Source organism: Erinaceus europaeus, chromosome 23 (genome assembly GCF_950295315.1).
Source record: "Erinaceus europaeus chromosome 23, mEriEur2.1, whole genome shotgun sequence".
Lineage (NCBI taxonomy): Eukaryota > Metazoa > Chordata > Mammalia > Eulipotyphla > Erinaceidae > Erinaceus > Erinaceus europaeus.
This window is the reverse complement of record NC_080184.1, coordinates 4964552-4979841: the sequence shown is the minus strand read 5'-3', so window position 1 is coordinate 4979841 and position 15290 is coordinate 4964552. Positions and strand designations below refer to the sequence as shown.

The 15290-nt window shown below is 40.1% G+C and overlaps 1 protein-coding gene across 1 annotated transcript in view; it reads right to left on the bottom strand.

Moving 5' to 3' along the window:
- The window catches only part of LOC103128129 (vomeronasal type-2 receptor 116-like), a 34259-nt gene extending 20089 nt beyond the window's left edge, over positions 1-14170 (bottom strand). The window contains exons 1-4 of the mRNA XM_060182436.1: positions 13953-14170; positions 8593-8884; positions 4502-4664; positions 3858-4282 (exon numbers count right to left, since the gene is read on the bottom strand). Coding sequence (XP_060038419.1) covers positions 3858-4282; positions 4502-4664; positions 8593-8884; positions 13953-14170 — 1098 coding nt within the window. The remainder of the gene's footprint in view (positions 1-3857; positions 4283-4501; positions 4665-8592; positions 8885-13952) is intronic.
- Positions 14171-15290: the final 1120 nt, after the last annotated feature.

Sequence of the window (15290 nt, the reverse complement as noted above, 5' to 3'; positions counted from 1 at the left end):
CAGACGCTACCATGACACCATCCTGACTTTCCTGGGAAGATAATCTCACCAATGTGTCCTGGAACCTCACCTCCTCATAGCCCAACCCCACTAGGGAAAGATAAAAACAAGGCTGGGAGAATAAATTGACCTGTCAATATACCATGCCCAGCAGAGAAACAATTACAGAACCTCATAAATATCTTCGGTCCATACACCCAGATAGATAAAGAATAGGGAAGCAGAAGCAACCAGAGGCACAGCTGTTTAAGATACTGGGTACTCTAGAGCAAACCCTAACAAAAGGACTTCCAAGTTAACCCAAATACCAAATAATGTGATGACAACATTAACTATCCATTGTTTTGAACCCTAAAACAGCAGGAACCTCACATCTCCACTATAGAGCGTGTATTCCCCCAAGTCCTGGAACCTTAGGATAGGGCCCACTTTCCTGCATGCCTCTCCCAATCCATATACAATAATATTGCATCTGCCAATTGCAACCTAATCAATGCAACAATTGTCACCTCAACATGCTTCAGCTAAGACTGTGTCCAGAGACTTCAGGTGTGGAATGACAACCCTTCAGCTTCATTACTCCGGTGAGATCTTTCCTTTCATAGTATTCTCTAATTCCATCCCAGGTGGATCACTTTCTAACAAAGTCCCAAAACCTAGATATAGACCAGGTTCTGTGAGAGAGAGCATATGTTCACATGTATCCACAAACTAGTGCAAAATATATACCTGAATGCAGAAGTACAGTAGAGTTTGCAGTGAGTACCCCCCAACACTTCCTCTTCACTATTCCAAGCTTTGGGTTCATGATTGCTCAACAATTTGTTTGGCTTTGTATGTTAACTCTATTTTCAGCCACCAGGTTCCAGATGCCATGAGGATGCCGGCCAGGCTTCCCTGGACTGAAGAAGACCCCACCAATGTGTTCTGGAGTTCATATTTCCCAGAGACCCACCCTACTAGGGATAGAGAGAGGCAGACTGGGAGTATGGACCAACCAGTCAACGCCCATGTTCAATGGGGAAGCAATTACAGAAGCCAGACCTTCTACCTTCTGCAACCTACAACGACCCTGGGTCTATGCTCCCAGAGGGATAGAGAATGGGAAAGCTATCAGGGGAGGGGAAGGGATATGGATATTGGGTGGTGGGAATTGTGTGGAGTTGTACCCCTCCTACCCTATGCTTTTGTTAATTTATCCTTTCTTAAATAAAAAAATAAATAAAAAAGAATAGGGAAGCTTCTAATGGAGAGGATGGGATATGGAACTCTGGTGGTAGGAATTATATGTAATTGTACCCCTGATGGCCTACTATCTTCTTAATCATTATTCAATCACTAATAAAAACTAAAATAAAAAATAAGTCTAACGTAGGATACAATAGAGTCGAAACTAAGGAGAATACAGATTGGACCCATTCTCTTAGTATTTTATTTTTTTATTTATATTTTAGGTTTTTTTTTTTAGCTCTGGCTTATGATAGTGCAGGGGATTGAATCTTGATCCATTTTTAAAATTTATTTATAAAAAGTAAACACTGACAAAAACCATGGAATAAGAGGGGTACAACTCCACACAGTTCCCACCACCAGAATTCCGTATCCTATCCCCTCCTCTGATAGCTTTCCTATTCTTTAACTCTCTGGGAGTATGGACCCAAGGTCGTTGTGGGATGCAGAAGGTGGAAGGTCTGGCTTCTGTAAATGCTTCCTCGCTGAACATGGGCGTTGACAGGTGGATCCATACTCCCAGCCTGCCTCTCTCTTTCCCTAGTGGAGTGGGCTTCTGGAGAACTGGAGCTCCAGGACATATTGGTGGGGTTGTCTGTCCAGGGAAGTCTGGTTGGCATCGTGCTGGTACTGGTATCTGGAACCTGGTGGTTGAAAAGAGAGTTCACATATAAAGCCAAACAAATTGTTGACTAATCATGAACCTAAAGGCTAAAGTGGTGTGCAGATGAAGAGTTGGGGGGTTGTCTCCTTTTTGTAGATAGCTAGTAGGCATATTTTAGTTACATTCTAAAGGGCCTGTGACTATACTAGTTTTCTTTTTCCTTGAACCTGAAATCTGATATGCCGGTGGATCCAAGTTATTGTCTAGGGAGATGATATCATGGCTGGCAGAAGGACCAGAAAGCTGGATCAGGGAAGAGAGTGGCTCCAAAATATAGAAAACGTGTATAAATATCATTGACTGTAAACCCCATCAATTTGATCTCATCTGGGGCCCATATTCAGCTTAGGAGCCAATGTGATCCATTTTTTAAAAAATATATACTGTGACATGTGCTGGTTAGGTTCCTTCTTTCCTTCTTCTCTTTCTTTATTTCTTTTTTTCATGTTCTTTATTATCTTTATTCATTCTTGGAGAAAAACAAAGAGAAATTGAGGGTTACAGGAGAGAGGGAGAGAGAGAGGAGAGAGAGAGAGAGAAAGAGAGAGAGAGATACATCTGTAGCAATGCTTCACCACTCGTGAAGCTTCACTGTTAAACAACTGGATTTTGAACTCATGTCTTTGCTGCAGTCTGGCCATCTCTTATAGCTTTTGTTCAGACTTTTAGAACATTTCTATTACTTTTAAAAATACATACAGTTAAGGGTTAAGGGTAGCAAATAACTGAACTGGTTACTGTGTCTTCTTTGCCAGGCACTTGACCCAGGATTAAGTCTAGGCCCTGCCACATTGGAGGAAGTTTCAAAGCTGTGGTACCTTTTCCTCTCTATGTTGTTTGAGTGTATCTTTTTTATCACTGTCTCTATTTCTATTTGAAAAAAAAAACCAACCAAAATCAGTTGGCATCAGGCAAACCCTACAATGGAAATAAAGTAAAATAGATATTATAAGTATAGACAAATAACACGGTTGGGCATTAGCATAGTGGGTTAAATGCACATGGCACAAAGTGCAAGGATCAGCGTAAAGATCCCTGTTCGAGCCCCAGGCTCCCTACCTGCAACGGGGTTGCTTCACAAACAGTGAAGCAGGTCTGCAGGTGTCTATCTTTCTCTCCCCCTCTCTGTCTTCCCCTGCTCTCTCCATCTCTCTCTGTCCTATCCAACAACGAAGACAGAAATAACCACAACAATAACAACAATGATAAACTACTAGGGCAACAAAAAGGGAAAAATAGCCTCAAGGAGCATTGGATTCATAATGCAGGCATCAAGTCCCAGCAATAACCCTGAGACCAAAAAAAATGTAGATAAAGATACTTCAATACCATTGATGTTTATGGAAACTGAGTTGAAGCAGAGTTATACATATTAAGAAAAGATTCTTTAATAATGTTGTTTTGATCGGTGTTACTCAGCATTATTTTTCACATCACGCTTAAGACAAGTGACATTCAATCAAACATTGTCATGTAAAGATATAGATATTTTGAAACCTAATTTTTTTTGCTGTAGTTTTCTAAGTCGATATTCCTGAATTACACACAAATGGACATGCAATATAAATGAATTCTCCATTCATTTTGACTGATGCTTTTGCTATACTTAATTTATTATGCTAGATTTCAACAGAGAAGCTCCATGTGTCCTGTTTTACTTTTCTTTATTAATGACTTAATAATGATTAACAAGATTATGAGGTTATAGGGATACGATTCCATCCAGTTCCTACCACGCGAGTTCCATATCTCGTCCTCTTCATTGGAAGCGACCCTTTATCCTTCTGGGAGTATGGACCAAAATTCTTTTTGGGGTGCAGAAGGTGAAAGGATTGGTTTCTGTAAATACATCGTCACTGAACTTGGACATTTGCAGGTCAATCTATATCCCCAACCTGTTTCTATCTTTCCCTAACGTGTCTTGTTTTTCAAAATGGCACAGATGCTACATCTAGATATTTACCTGCCAGGAGAGGAATGTTGGTTGGTTTGCATCACTGGTCAATTCTGTTTCAGTTTTTGCCAGGAGCATCTCATGGAGGGCTTGGGCCACTGCATACACGGCATTGTAGATAATATAGCTGGATTCAGTCATGGTCAACAGGTCCATATTCCCTGGCATAAACTCTAATGAAGAATTTGGTGGACAGTCTTTAAGATTCCCACATAGTGAGCCAGCAAATGAACAATTAAACATGTCAAGCCACAGCTGAATGATATAAAAGTCTTCTGGGTATTTGGAAGGGTTCAATGTCTTCACGAAGTCTTCAAAGCCAGGCACTTCTCTCTTCTTGGGTGAAAATGAGAGACTTCCATGGAAAAGATCTATTATGTTCTTCATCTTATACCAGTCAACATATGACCCTGTAGCTATGACCCACATCATCCCTGAAAGTACACAGGTTCTTGTCCAGATGTGTATCCCTATAAAAATTTCAGCATCTCCATATAATATGGTGACATTTATTTTTGAAGTATCTTGACAGTCTTTTGTCCATATAAATCTATTTTCATTTCTTATCCAGGAGCTAGATAGCATTATTGTAAAGACTAGACAGATACTTTTCTTCAACATGAGTGTTTTCAACTCCAACATGAATTTCCTACCTCTTATCCCTTCCGAGGCAAAGAATCCCACCCAAGTCCAGTCAAAATGCTGTAATAACCAGACCACGCCAAGGACCAGGACATTGTCTTTAGTAGCCATTTGATAGACTGATGAGAATCGCTCTTTATCATTCAGTAAAGAATCAAACGGCCCATATGTGACCTAAATCAGAAATACAAATGTTCTAATTTTTGCTATGGCTGGTAAAGTTTATACTGTCTTTCAGAGAAGAAGGACATGAACAATTTTTTTTTTTTTTACATAAGAGGAGATGCAAGTGGCAGAAAGTAACTTACTTGAATAATGTGCTGTTAGTCATGTGCAAGACCTGGGTTCAAGACCAACTCCCTTTACTATGAAGTTCTGGTCCTGTGGTTTCTTTGCCTTTCTTTCTTCCTTCCTTCCTTCCTTCCTTTTTCTTCCTTCTGTCCTTTCTCTTTCTTTCTTTCTTTCTTTCTTCCTTCCTTCCTTCCTTCCTTCCTCCCTTCCTTCCTTCCTTCCTTTCTCTCTTTCATTATTTCTCTTTCTTTCTTTCTTTCTTTCTTTCTTTCCTTTTCAAATATTTATTTAATCTCTTTTGTTTCCCTTGTTGTTTTATTGTTGTAGTAATTATTGTCATCATTGTTGGATAGAACAGAGAAATGGAGAGAGGAGGGGAAGACAGAGAGGGGGAGAGAAAGACCTGCAGTCCTGCTTCACCACTTGTGAAGCGACTCCCGTGCAGGTGGGGAGCCGTGGTCTAGAACCGGGATCCTTAAGCTTGTCCTTTTGCTTTGTGCCATGTGCTCTTAACCCGCTGTGCCATTACCCGGTTCCCATTCTATTAATTAATTAACTAATTAATTGACCAATTAATTAATTTTCTAGTCAACTAGATAAGTAATTCGATAATTAATCAATTGATTTTCTTTCTTATTTCACCAGAGCTCTTTTTAAAGTGTAGCAATGATGTTGCCTAGGTTTGAACCTGAAACCATGGACCGTCAGGCATAATTGTATTTTGCATAAGTATTGTGTTTCTTCCCACCCCTGGTTCTGTATTTTTTTTTTAAATATGTGTGTGTGTATGTGTGTGTGTGTGTGTGTGATGGGGGAGAAGTAAAGTCAAGAAGTTTTATTCTCCAGTTCTTTGTCCTCAAGAACCTTTACCGCTACAATTTCCATCTGTTACCAATTCATCTGCTTTTCTCTGAAAGACTGCTGAGGGGTGGTTTCACTAGTCAGTGCTACATGATAGCTGTCTGACTCAGGCAAAAATCAGTAAAGTCATGGGCCTCTTGGAATATACCTAAAATAGACATACTAGCTTTTTCCTAAATGGAGACCCCCCCATTTCATCTGCTATACACTTGCCTTTAGATTCCTGACTATTATTACACAATTTGTTCTGCTTTATATCTTAAGCTTTTTCAGCCACCAAGTTGCAGATGCTACCATGATGCCAACCTGACTTCCCCAAAACAGAGGACCTCACCAATGTGTCCTGGAACCCCACCTCTCCAGAGCCGTGCCCTAAATAGGGAAAGAGAGACAGGATGGGAGTATGGATCGACCTGTCAACACCCATGCTCAGGGGAAAAGCAATTACAGAAGTCAGACCTTCCACCTTCTGCACCCCATAATGATCCTGGTTCCGTACTCTCAGAGGAATAAAGAATAAGCAACCTTTTAAGGGAGGGGATGGAATACATAGCTCTGGTGGTGGGAATTGTGTGGAATTGTACTCCTCTGACCCTATGGTCTTTTATATTAAAGATAGGTCAATATTTTTAATTTTATAAATAAATAAAATTAAATAAAATAATTAAAAACTTGGAGAAGAGAAAGTAATCACTGAGACTTTGTGAAAAATGTGGTAATTATGAAGTGGGATGAACTAGGCACAGAACTGAGTTGGTAGGTGTGGTTTGGCATTATGCCCCTGCAATCTTATGATCTTGGCGGGGTAGATAGCATAAAGGTTATGCAAAGAGACTGTCTTGCCTGAAGCTCCAAATTCCCAGGTTCAGTTCCCCACAGCACCATAAGCCAGAGCTGAGCAGTGCTCTGGTTAAAAAGAAAGTGATGCTTATCGTAAAAGCTTGTAATTCATCACTAAATCACTAATCAAAATACATAGAAAAGTATATTAAATATAAAAATTGCCTATACAATAAATTTCATCAGTGCATCAGAATTCAACATCGATCAATATATACTACTTTGCTATTGACAAGAAAATGTATTTTCAATGTACCAATATAGTATTGATGATCTTTACCTACTTTGTGTGCTTCCCTTCTATAAATAAGAATTAGGGGCCAGGTGGCACAGCTGGTTGAGCACACAAGTTACAATGCACAAGGACCCAGGTTCGAGTCCCCAGTCCCCACCTGCAGGGGGAAAGCCCTGCACATGGTGAAGCAGGGCTGCAGGTGTCTCTCTGTCTCTCTTTCTCTCTATCTCCCACTTCTGTCTCGATTTCTGGCTGCCTCTATCCAATAAATAAATAAAGGTACTAAAAAATCTAAAAAAGATATATGACGTAATTCAAATTTCATGGAACCCTGAAACTTCCATGATAAATGAAATCAACTAGATGAAGAAAGACATATATTTGAACTGGGGAGATCACATGGTATTGATGCAAATGACTTTCACACATAAAGTTCTAAGGTATCAGGTTCAATCCCCAGTATAGCTGGCCAGTCTCTCATTATCTCACTGGGATTAAGTAAACAAATAATAAAAAAGAATTACATATATCATATAATTCCACTTACACATACCTTGTGTCAATTTATGTAGGTAGAAAATCATGCATCCTCATTAACTTGCTTTTAGAAAAACGTAGCAATAAGCAACCAATGGTATCTCTTCCAGTCCAAAGTATACAGATAAATATACAATACTTACAATACAATTTTACAATACTTAGCTTGCAGAAGGCACTGAAGAAGGTATGATTTCAGGTATCATATCACTTAGATGGCTATGAAGTTTCATAGAATTGCAATTACAAAAGCCAGACCTTCCACCTTCTGCTCCATATAATGACCCTGGGTCCATACTCCCAGAGGGACAAAGAATAAGAAAGCCATCAGGTGAGGGGATGGGGTATGGAGTTCTGCTGGTGGGAACTGTGTGGAGTTGTACCTCTCTTATCCTATGGTTTTGTCAGTGTTTTCTTTTTATAAATAAAAAATTAAAAAAAGATCTAAAATGAATTGCTCTCTGTGCTTTAAGAAGGAAAAGAATATTCATGCCTTTAGGTTCATGATTAGTCAACAATTTGTTTGGCTTTATATGTGTACTCTTTTTCAGCCACCAGTTTCCAGATGCTACCATGATGCCGACCAAACTTCCTTGGGCAGACCACCCCACCAATGTGTCTTGGAGCCCCGCCTCCCTAGATCTCTACTCCACTAGGGAAAGAGAAAGACAGGCTGGGAGTATGAATCGACCTGCCAACACCCATGTTCAGCAGAGAAGCAATTGTAGAATCCAGACCTTCCTCCTTCTGCATCCCATAATGATCCTCAGTCCATGTGCCCAGAGGGATAAAGAATAGGGAAGCTATCAGGGGAGGGGATGGGATACAAAACTCTAGTAGTGGGAACTGAACCCCTCTTATCATCTTATTCTTGGTCTTGGCAATGTTTCCATTTTATAAATAAAAAATAATTAAAAGAAAAAACAGAGCTGTTCAGTGCTCTTGGGAGAAAAATATGTAGGAAAAGAATGCCTATGCCATCCTGTAGAGGTGGCATTGTCATCCATCCTGGGAGAGCTCTCTGAAGATTCAATTAATTGGCATGGGCAGAATGAGAAAAGGAACATTTTTTTTTGCTGTCTATTGAATCTCAAGCGATTGGTGGGGATTTAATCCCTGGTATTCCCTAGGACAGAATTGAGCAGTATTCTGTTTTCTCTGCCTTACAAAATTTAGTAAGTATAGAAATGTTTTCATTGTAGAAGTATCCTCAGAGAACTTTGACTAATTCTAGAGGAGATACCCTTATCCATGTTCACCAATTCACTTAGATAAAAAATAAGGGAATCCACAGGGAAATATTAAATCTTCTCTCTGGAAATGATACATTTGTCTTACCTGTGGGGTTTTGTAGAGTTCCAAAAGTGGTCTAATATCTCTGAAAAATTCTATCCTGGTTCCTATAATAACGGCAACAGATTTTTTCTGTTCCTGGCAATCATAATTAGGGACAGCTCGTTTCCCTCCGGAGAAACAAAACAAGATGTTCTCTAAGGTTTTATGATCAAAATGAAGCGCATTGTAGATATTGAAACCAAGTGTCAAATTGGGGAGCAGATGGGTGTCCTTGTTGATCTCTTCAATGGCGAAGAGAAAGGCCAGAGCATAGGGATAATTATTCCAATCCCACCTAAGTAGAGGACACAGTATTAGAGACATCAATCAAGACATTAAATTTGGGGGTAGATTTTAAGCTGTCATTAAGAGTGTACTGCAATCTACTTGTGTTAAATTTTGAGAGCTACAAACCAGGGAAGAGTACAAGTATTCTTGTGTGAATACAACTTAGGATATTTAGTTACACATAGCATTATTTCCTTTTTATGACTTATTCTCAACACTGGTTGTGATTTCACTTTAATATTCCTGTTCCATTGTCTCAATAAATTCAGGATGATTAACATTACAAACTGAGGTAAATATTTAATTACCTTGCTGGACACCGTGATTATTATCTGATAGAATTTCCATAACAGCTCTGAGAGGCAGTTAAGTCATGGAGAGTTATTGTAAAGATTCCACAAAACGGGAGCCGGCTGTAGTGCAGTGGGTTAAGCTCATATGGTACAAAGTGAAAGGACCAGCATAAGGATCCGGGTTGGCGTCCCTGGCTCCCCACCTGCAGGGTGGTCACTTCATAAGCGGTGAAGCAGGTCTACAGCTGTCTATCTTTAAAATCTCTTTCTGTCTTTCCCGTCTCTCTCGATTTCTCTTTGTTCTATCCTACAATAACAACAACAGCAATAATAACAACAAAAATAACAATAACATAAAGAAACAGAATGGAAAAAAAAATAGCCTCCAGGAGCAGTGGATTCGAGTGTAGACACCGAGCCCCAGAGATAACCCCACAAGCAAAATAAAATAAATAAATAAAAAAAATAACAGAACCCCTGACATATGGCAGACTGAGTTAGTGCTTATTATCACTATTACAAATGCTTTATTATAATTCTCCTATATTCTAAGTGTTTTAATCAAAATCGTGTGGTTGGTAACTAAGGAGATTGTTGACATGAAATTGAACATTACATTAACTTAGTAAGATACTTTTCTGCTATTAATCTATAATCCTTTTTTCTTTTCTTTTTTTAATTATTTATTTATTTTCCCTTTTGTTGCCCTTGTTGGTTTTTTATTATTGCCGTAGTTATTATTGTTGTTGTTATTGATGTCATCATTGTTTCATGGGACAGAGAGAAATGGAGAGAGGAGGGGAAGACATAGGGGAGGAGAGAAAGACAGACACCTGCAGACCTGCTTCACCGCCTGTGAAGCGATGCCCCTGCATTTGGGGAGCCGGGGGCTCAAACCGGGATCCTTGTGCCGGTCCTTGTGCTACTGCCAGACTCCCTAGATGTATAATCTTAAAAACAATTGTGTATTGGACTCAATGAACTCTCATAGTCACAGAAATTCTGAAGCTTGAGTAATTGACATTTTCCATTATGCTGTATAATTATTTTCCAAATATTTACATTAGCATTCCTATTGTTTCTACATAATTATTGGTCAGATAAAACATAATATATATGTTTGTTTTGACTTGGTAACACTAGGTATTTTCTGATTCCAAGTGAACTTTTGTAGCTTTTTGAAATAAATTTTTAATTAACTATTGGAAAGAGACAGCCAGAAATCAAGAGGGGAAGGGGAGATAGAGAGGGAGAGAGGCAGAGAGACACTGGGGACACTGCCTGACTGCTTGTAAAGTTTTCCCCCTGCAGGTGGGGGCTGGGCGCTCAAACCCGGGTCCTTGTGCATGGTAACACTCTCCCAAGTGTGCCACCACCAGTCACACTTTTATAGCTTTTATTCTAATTCTCTTAGAAAAAAGTTTGTGGTATTTTGATAAAGACTGCATAAACTATATTGTTCTGGGTAGAATTTATTTTGTAACTTGAAGGCTTCATCTTAAGGGGCCTAGGCCACATATGCCTCTTGGAATAGACTTGGCATAGACATCTTAGCTTCTTCCCACATGAAGACCCTTAGTTCCTTCTGCTCTGTTCTTTCCTTTATTTTTCCTTTATTTTCCTTTATTTTTCCTTTTCTTTATTAAACAATTTGTTCCATTTTATACCTTATCAGTTTTTGGCCACCACACTGCAGATGCTACCATGATGCCATCCTGACTTCCTTGGGCAGATGACCTCACCAATGTGTCCTGGAACCCCACCTCCCCAGACACCTGCCCCTTTAGAGAAAGAAACAGGCTCTGGGTATGGATTGACCTGCCAATAAACATGCTCTGTGAAGCAATTACAGAAGCCAGAACTTCCACCTTCTGCATGTAGCCAGAGAGAGAAAGAAAAAGGAAGCTTCCGGGAGTCGGGTGGTAGCACAGCAGGTTAAGCGCAGGTGGCGCAAAGCACAAGGACAGGCATAAGAATAAGGATGCTTCCAATGGAGGTTATGAGTGATCAGAATTGTATTGTAGTTGCTTTTACAGGTTTTATATTTATTTTTTATTAGTGATTTGACAATGATTAACAAGATTGTAGGATAAGTTGGGGTACAGTTCCATACAATTTTGATCACCCAGTCTCTCCATTGGAAGCTTTCTTATTCTGTTTCCAACTCGGACACCATCTCCCCAGACAAGACATTTGGTACACCTGCATATTAACTGTCAGGCTCAGGCAAAAATTAGAAAGTCATGACGGGCGCCATGGAATAGACCTAAAATAGACTTCCTAGCTTTTTCCAAAATGGAGACCCCAAATCTTATTGACTATATTCTTACTTTTAGGTTCCTGATTATTAAGAAATTTGTTCTGCTTTACATCTTAATGGTTTTCAATCACCAAGTTGCAGATGCTATCATGACGCCAATCTGACATCCCAGGGCAGATGACCTCACCCATGTGACCTGGAACCCCACCTCTCCAGACCCCTGCCCCAGTAGGGAAAGATAGGGACAGATTAGGAGTATGGATTGACCTGTCAACACCCATGTCCAGTAGAGAAGCAATTACAGAAGTCAAACCTTCCACCTGCTGCTCCTCATACTGATCCTGGGTCTGTGCTCTCAAAGGGATAAAGAATAGAAAAGCTGTCAATGTGGAGGATGGAATGTGGAATTCCGGTGGTGGGAAATGTGTGAAAGTGTACCCCTATTATCCTGTAGTCTTGTTGATATTTTTATTTTATAAATAAAAAAAATTGAATATCACAACCAGGTGGGATTTTTTTTTTTCAACATAAGTCAAAAAAAAAAGAAAAACTAATATACTCCACCATGTAAACAACACAAAAGGTTGAGATGGTGAGGAAGCCCTTCTACACTGCAGGGGGGGGAATGAAAATTCATCCAACAGCTATGGAGAGCAGTATGAAGAATGTTCAAATGCTACGAATGGACATACCATATTATCTGGAAATTCTTCTCCTGGGAATATAGCCAAAGGAAACAGACACAACCATCCAAAGAAGTCTATATAACCAACGGCTGTAGCAGCACAAATTGTAATAGCTCAAACTTAGAATAAATTCAGGTGTTAAACAACAGATAAGTGGGGAGTCGGGCAGCAGTGCAGCGGGTTAAGTGCACGTGACACAAAGCGCAAGTACCGGCCCAAGGATCCCGGTTCAAACCCCCGGCTCCCCTCTGCAGGGGAGTCGATTCACAGGTGGTGAAGCAGGTCTACCGGTGTCTGTCTTTCTCTCCCCCTCTCTGCCTTCCCCTCCTCTTTCCATTTCTCTCTTTCCTATCCAATAATGATGACATCAACAACAACAATAACTACAATAACAATGAAAACAACAAGGGCGGCGGCGACAAAAAGGAAATAAATAAAAAAAATATTAAAAAAACCAAAAAGTAAAATAAGATAAACAACAGATAAGTGACTAAAATAGCTGTGTTATGGGCTAGGGAGCTAGCACAATGATTATGGAAAAATGCCTTCATTGTGGAGGTGCCAATGCTTCATATGTGAGCCCTAGTACCACTATAAATCAGATCTGATCAGTACTCTGGTAAAAATAAATAAATACAAATAACCAAAATATATAAAGAGCTTGCCATATCCAGCACCAAGAAAATAAATGACCCCATCCAAAAAATGGAGAAAGGATATGAACAGAATATTCACCAAAGAAGAAATCCAAGGCCAACAAACATATGAAAAAATGCCCCAGGTCATTGATTGTCAGAGAAATAAAGACAACCATGAGATACCACTTCACTCCTGTGAGAATGTCATACATCAGAATAGGTAGCAGCAACAAATGCTGGAGACGCTGTGGGGACAAAGGAACCCTCCTGTAATGCTGGTGAGAATATAAATTTGTCCGGGCTCTGTAGAGAATAGTCTGGAGAACTCTCAGAAGGTTAGAAATGGAGCTGCCCTACGACCCTGCAATTCCTTTCCTAAGGAAGCAAATACACCCACACACAAAAAATTTGTGTATACCTATGTTCATAGCAGCACAATTTATGATAGCCAAAACCTGGAAGCAACCCAGGTGTCCAACAACAGATTAGTGGTTGAGAAAGTTGTGGTATCCTATAGCGGAATAGCACTCAGCTATTAAAACGTTGTGGTATATATACCCAAAGGAATACAACTCAGCTATTAAACATGGTGAATTCACCTTCTTCACCTCATTTGGATTGGAGATTGAAGGAATCCTGTTTAGCGAGATAAATCAGAAAGAGAAGGGTGAATATAGGATGATATCATTCATAGGTAGAAGTAGAAAAACAATAACAGGAGGGAAAACTCTAAGCAGAACTTGGACTGGAGTTGGTTTATTGCACCAAAGTACAAGACTCTGGGGTGGAAGGGGGTTCAGGTCCTGGAACATGATGGCATAGGAGGACCTGGTGGGGGTTGTATTGTCATGTAGAAAACTGAGAGATGTTATGCACGTACAAACTATTGTATTTTACTACTGACTGTAAAACATTAATCTCCAATAAAGAAATAAAAAAATATATGTTGACGATAGATACGTACACATTAAATTAACATTTATAATAAACCATAGAAAATTATGAAGAGCTTCTGTATAGAAATGATCATTTGTTATAGTACCCTAAATCTATTCATAAAAGGAAAAAGTAGAAAGTTGACCTTCATAGCTATGTAGAACTTCTATTTTCAAAGACATCACAAGACTGAACAAGAAGTCACACACTGAGTATGTAGAGATCGCAAATCATACTTCACACATGCACACAGATCACTTACTCGTCAGGTAACCTTTGTGCTGGCATGTGCAGAAAAGAGAATTTCTGCATATCTGTTTGTAAATTCAAGTAGTAGAGGGGAATAAATGCGTCCAGTTGCAAGTCCCCATCCCTGGAGACACTAGGCTTCAAGAACAGAGGGCAGCGAGAAATATCCAACTTGCACAAGACGGATACAGTTTGAAGGAAAAGAAAGACGCAAGTCAGGGAGGAAGACATGGCAGAGTTTGTCTCTGGAGGTGCCAGTCTCTGTATCTGTGGTGAACCACAGAGGTAGAGGGAGTGGAGGGACCTACAGCTTACTATTTAAGAAGAGACAGAGTTCTCCCTGTGTGCGGTGTAGGATAAAGCCCCTAGTGTTCTGCCTTCAGCCAGTAGAACCAGTAGATTATGAGCCAGACTGAAGCCCAGGACATGTTCACGGCTAACAACAGCTCTGTGTAGAATGGAGGCATCTGTATGGGAGTCGTAATGCAGAGACGTCAGCCACTGTAACTGTGATAACTCAGCTTTCAACTATCCACCTTTTTGTAGCCTCAGCAATCCCACTAAGAAACTCTGGGGAATCCTCTCTGCCCTGGGGCTCTGCACCTGCCCCTGTCCATGTTCAGCCTGGTTCAAAACACTTTGGAAAAACATGTTTGGATTCTCTTTCTCTCTTGCCATGTCTGAGCTCATTTGTTTTGGTGTCCAACAAGGCTCTAGGGACCATTCAGCCCTGAGGAAAGAGATTCTGTAATCTCATGCATGTCATTGCAATGACCTGGGGAAGGTGGTGGAGGGTTGTTTGAGTCAAAACAGCAGTTTGAGGATCTTCAAGTTTAGGAAGTGTGTGTGCCAATAGTCTGTAGTGAGTCAGTATAAAGTTCCTAATGAAATAGTATCTAATTAAACTTAGATGCTCTCCTCAACTACTTCCTATTACAGTTCTCTCACTCCAAAGCTAACCTTAGCAAAACAAGGACTGCAAAAGCTGAATAAGGGCAAGAGACTGGCATACTTCATTGATGACTCTTTAGTCACTGTCAGGACACCCCATCAGCTGGGGCCCTAGTCTGGGAGTCCTGAGATTCCCCAAACAGACATGATGGTTGTACACTTCAAATAAATTCCTCTCTCTATTGTTACTGGTCATCTCTAACAGGAACAACAAAATAGACCCCTTTGTTAACCCCCATAGGACCTTGCACTCAACATGGATCAACAATGGTAGAGAATGTTCCCCATCTTCCAAAGGGAGGATGGACAAGATACTCTATCTTCCACCTGAGGAAGATTGTCACTTTGCGGCACGGAGTGGGACACGGAGGAGAGAGGGTTGAGGATCTTCAAGGTTAGA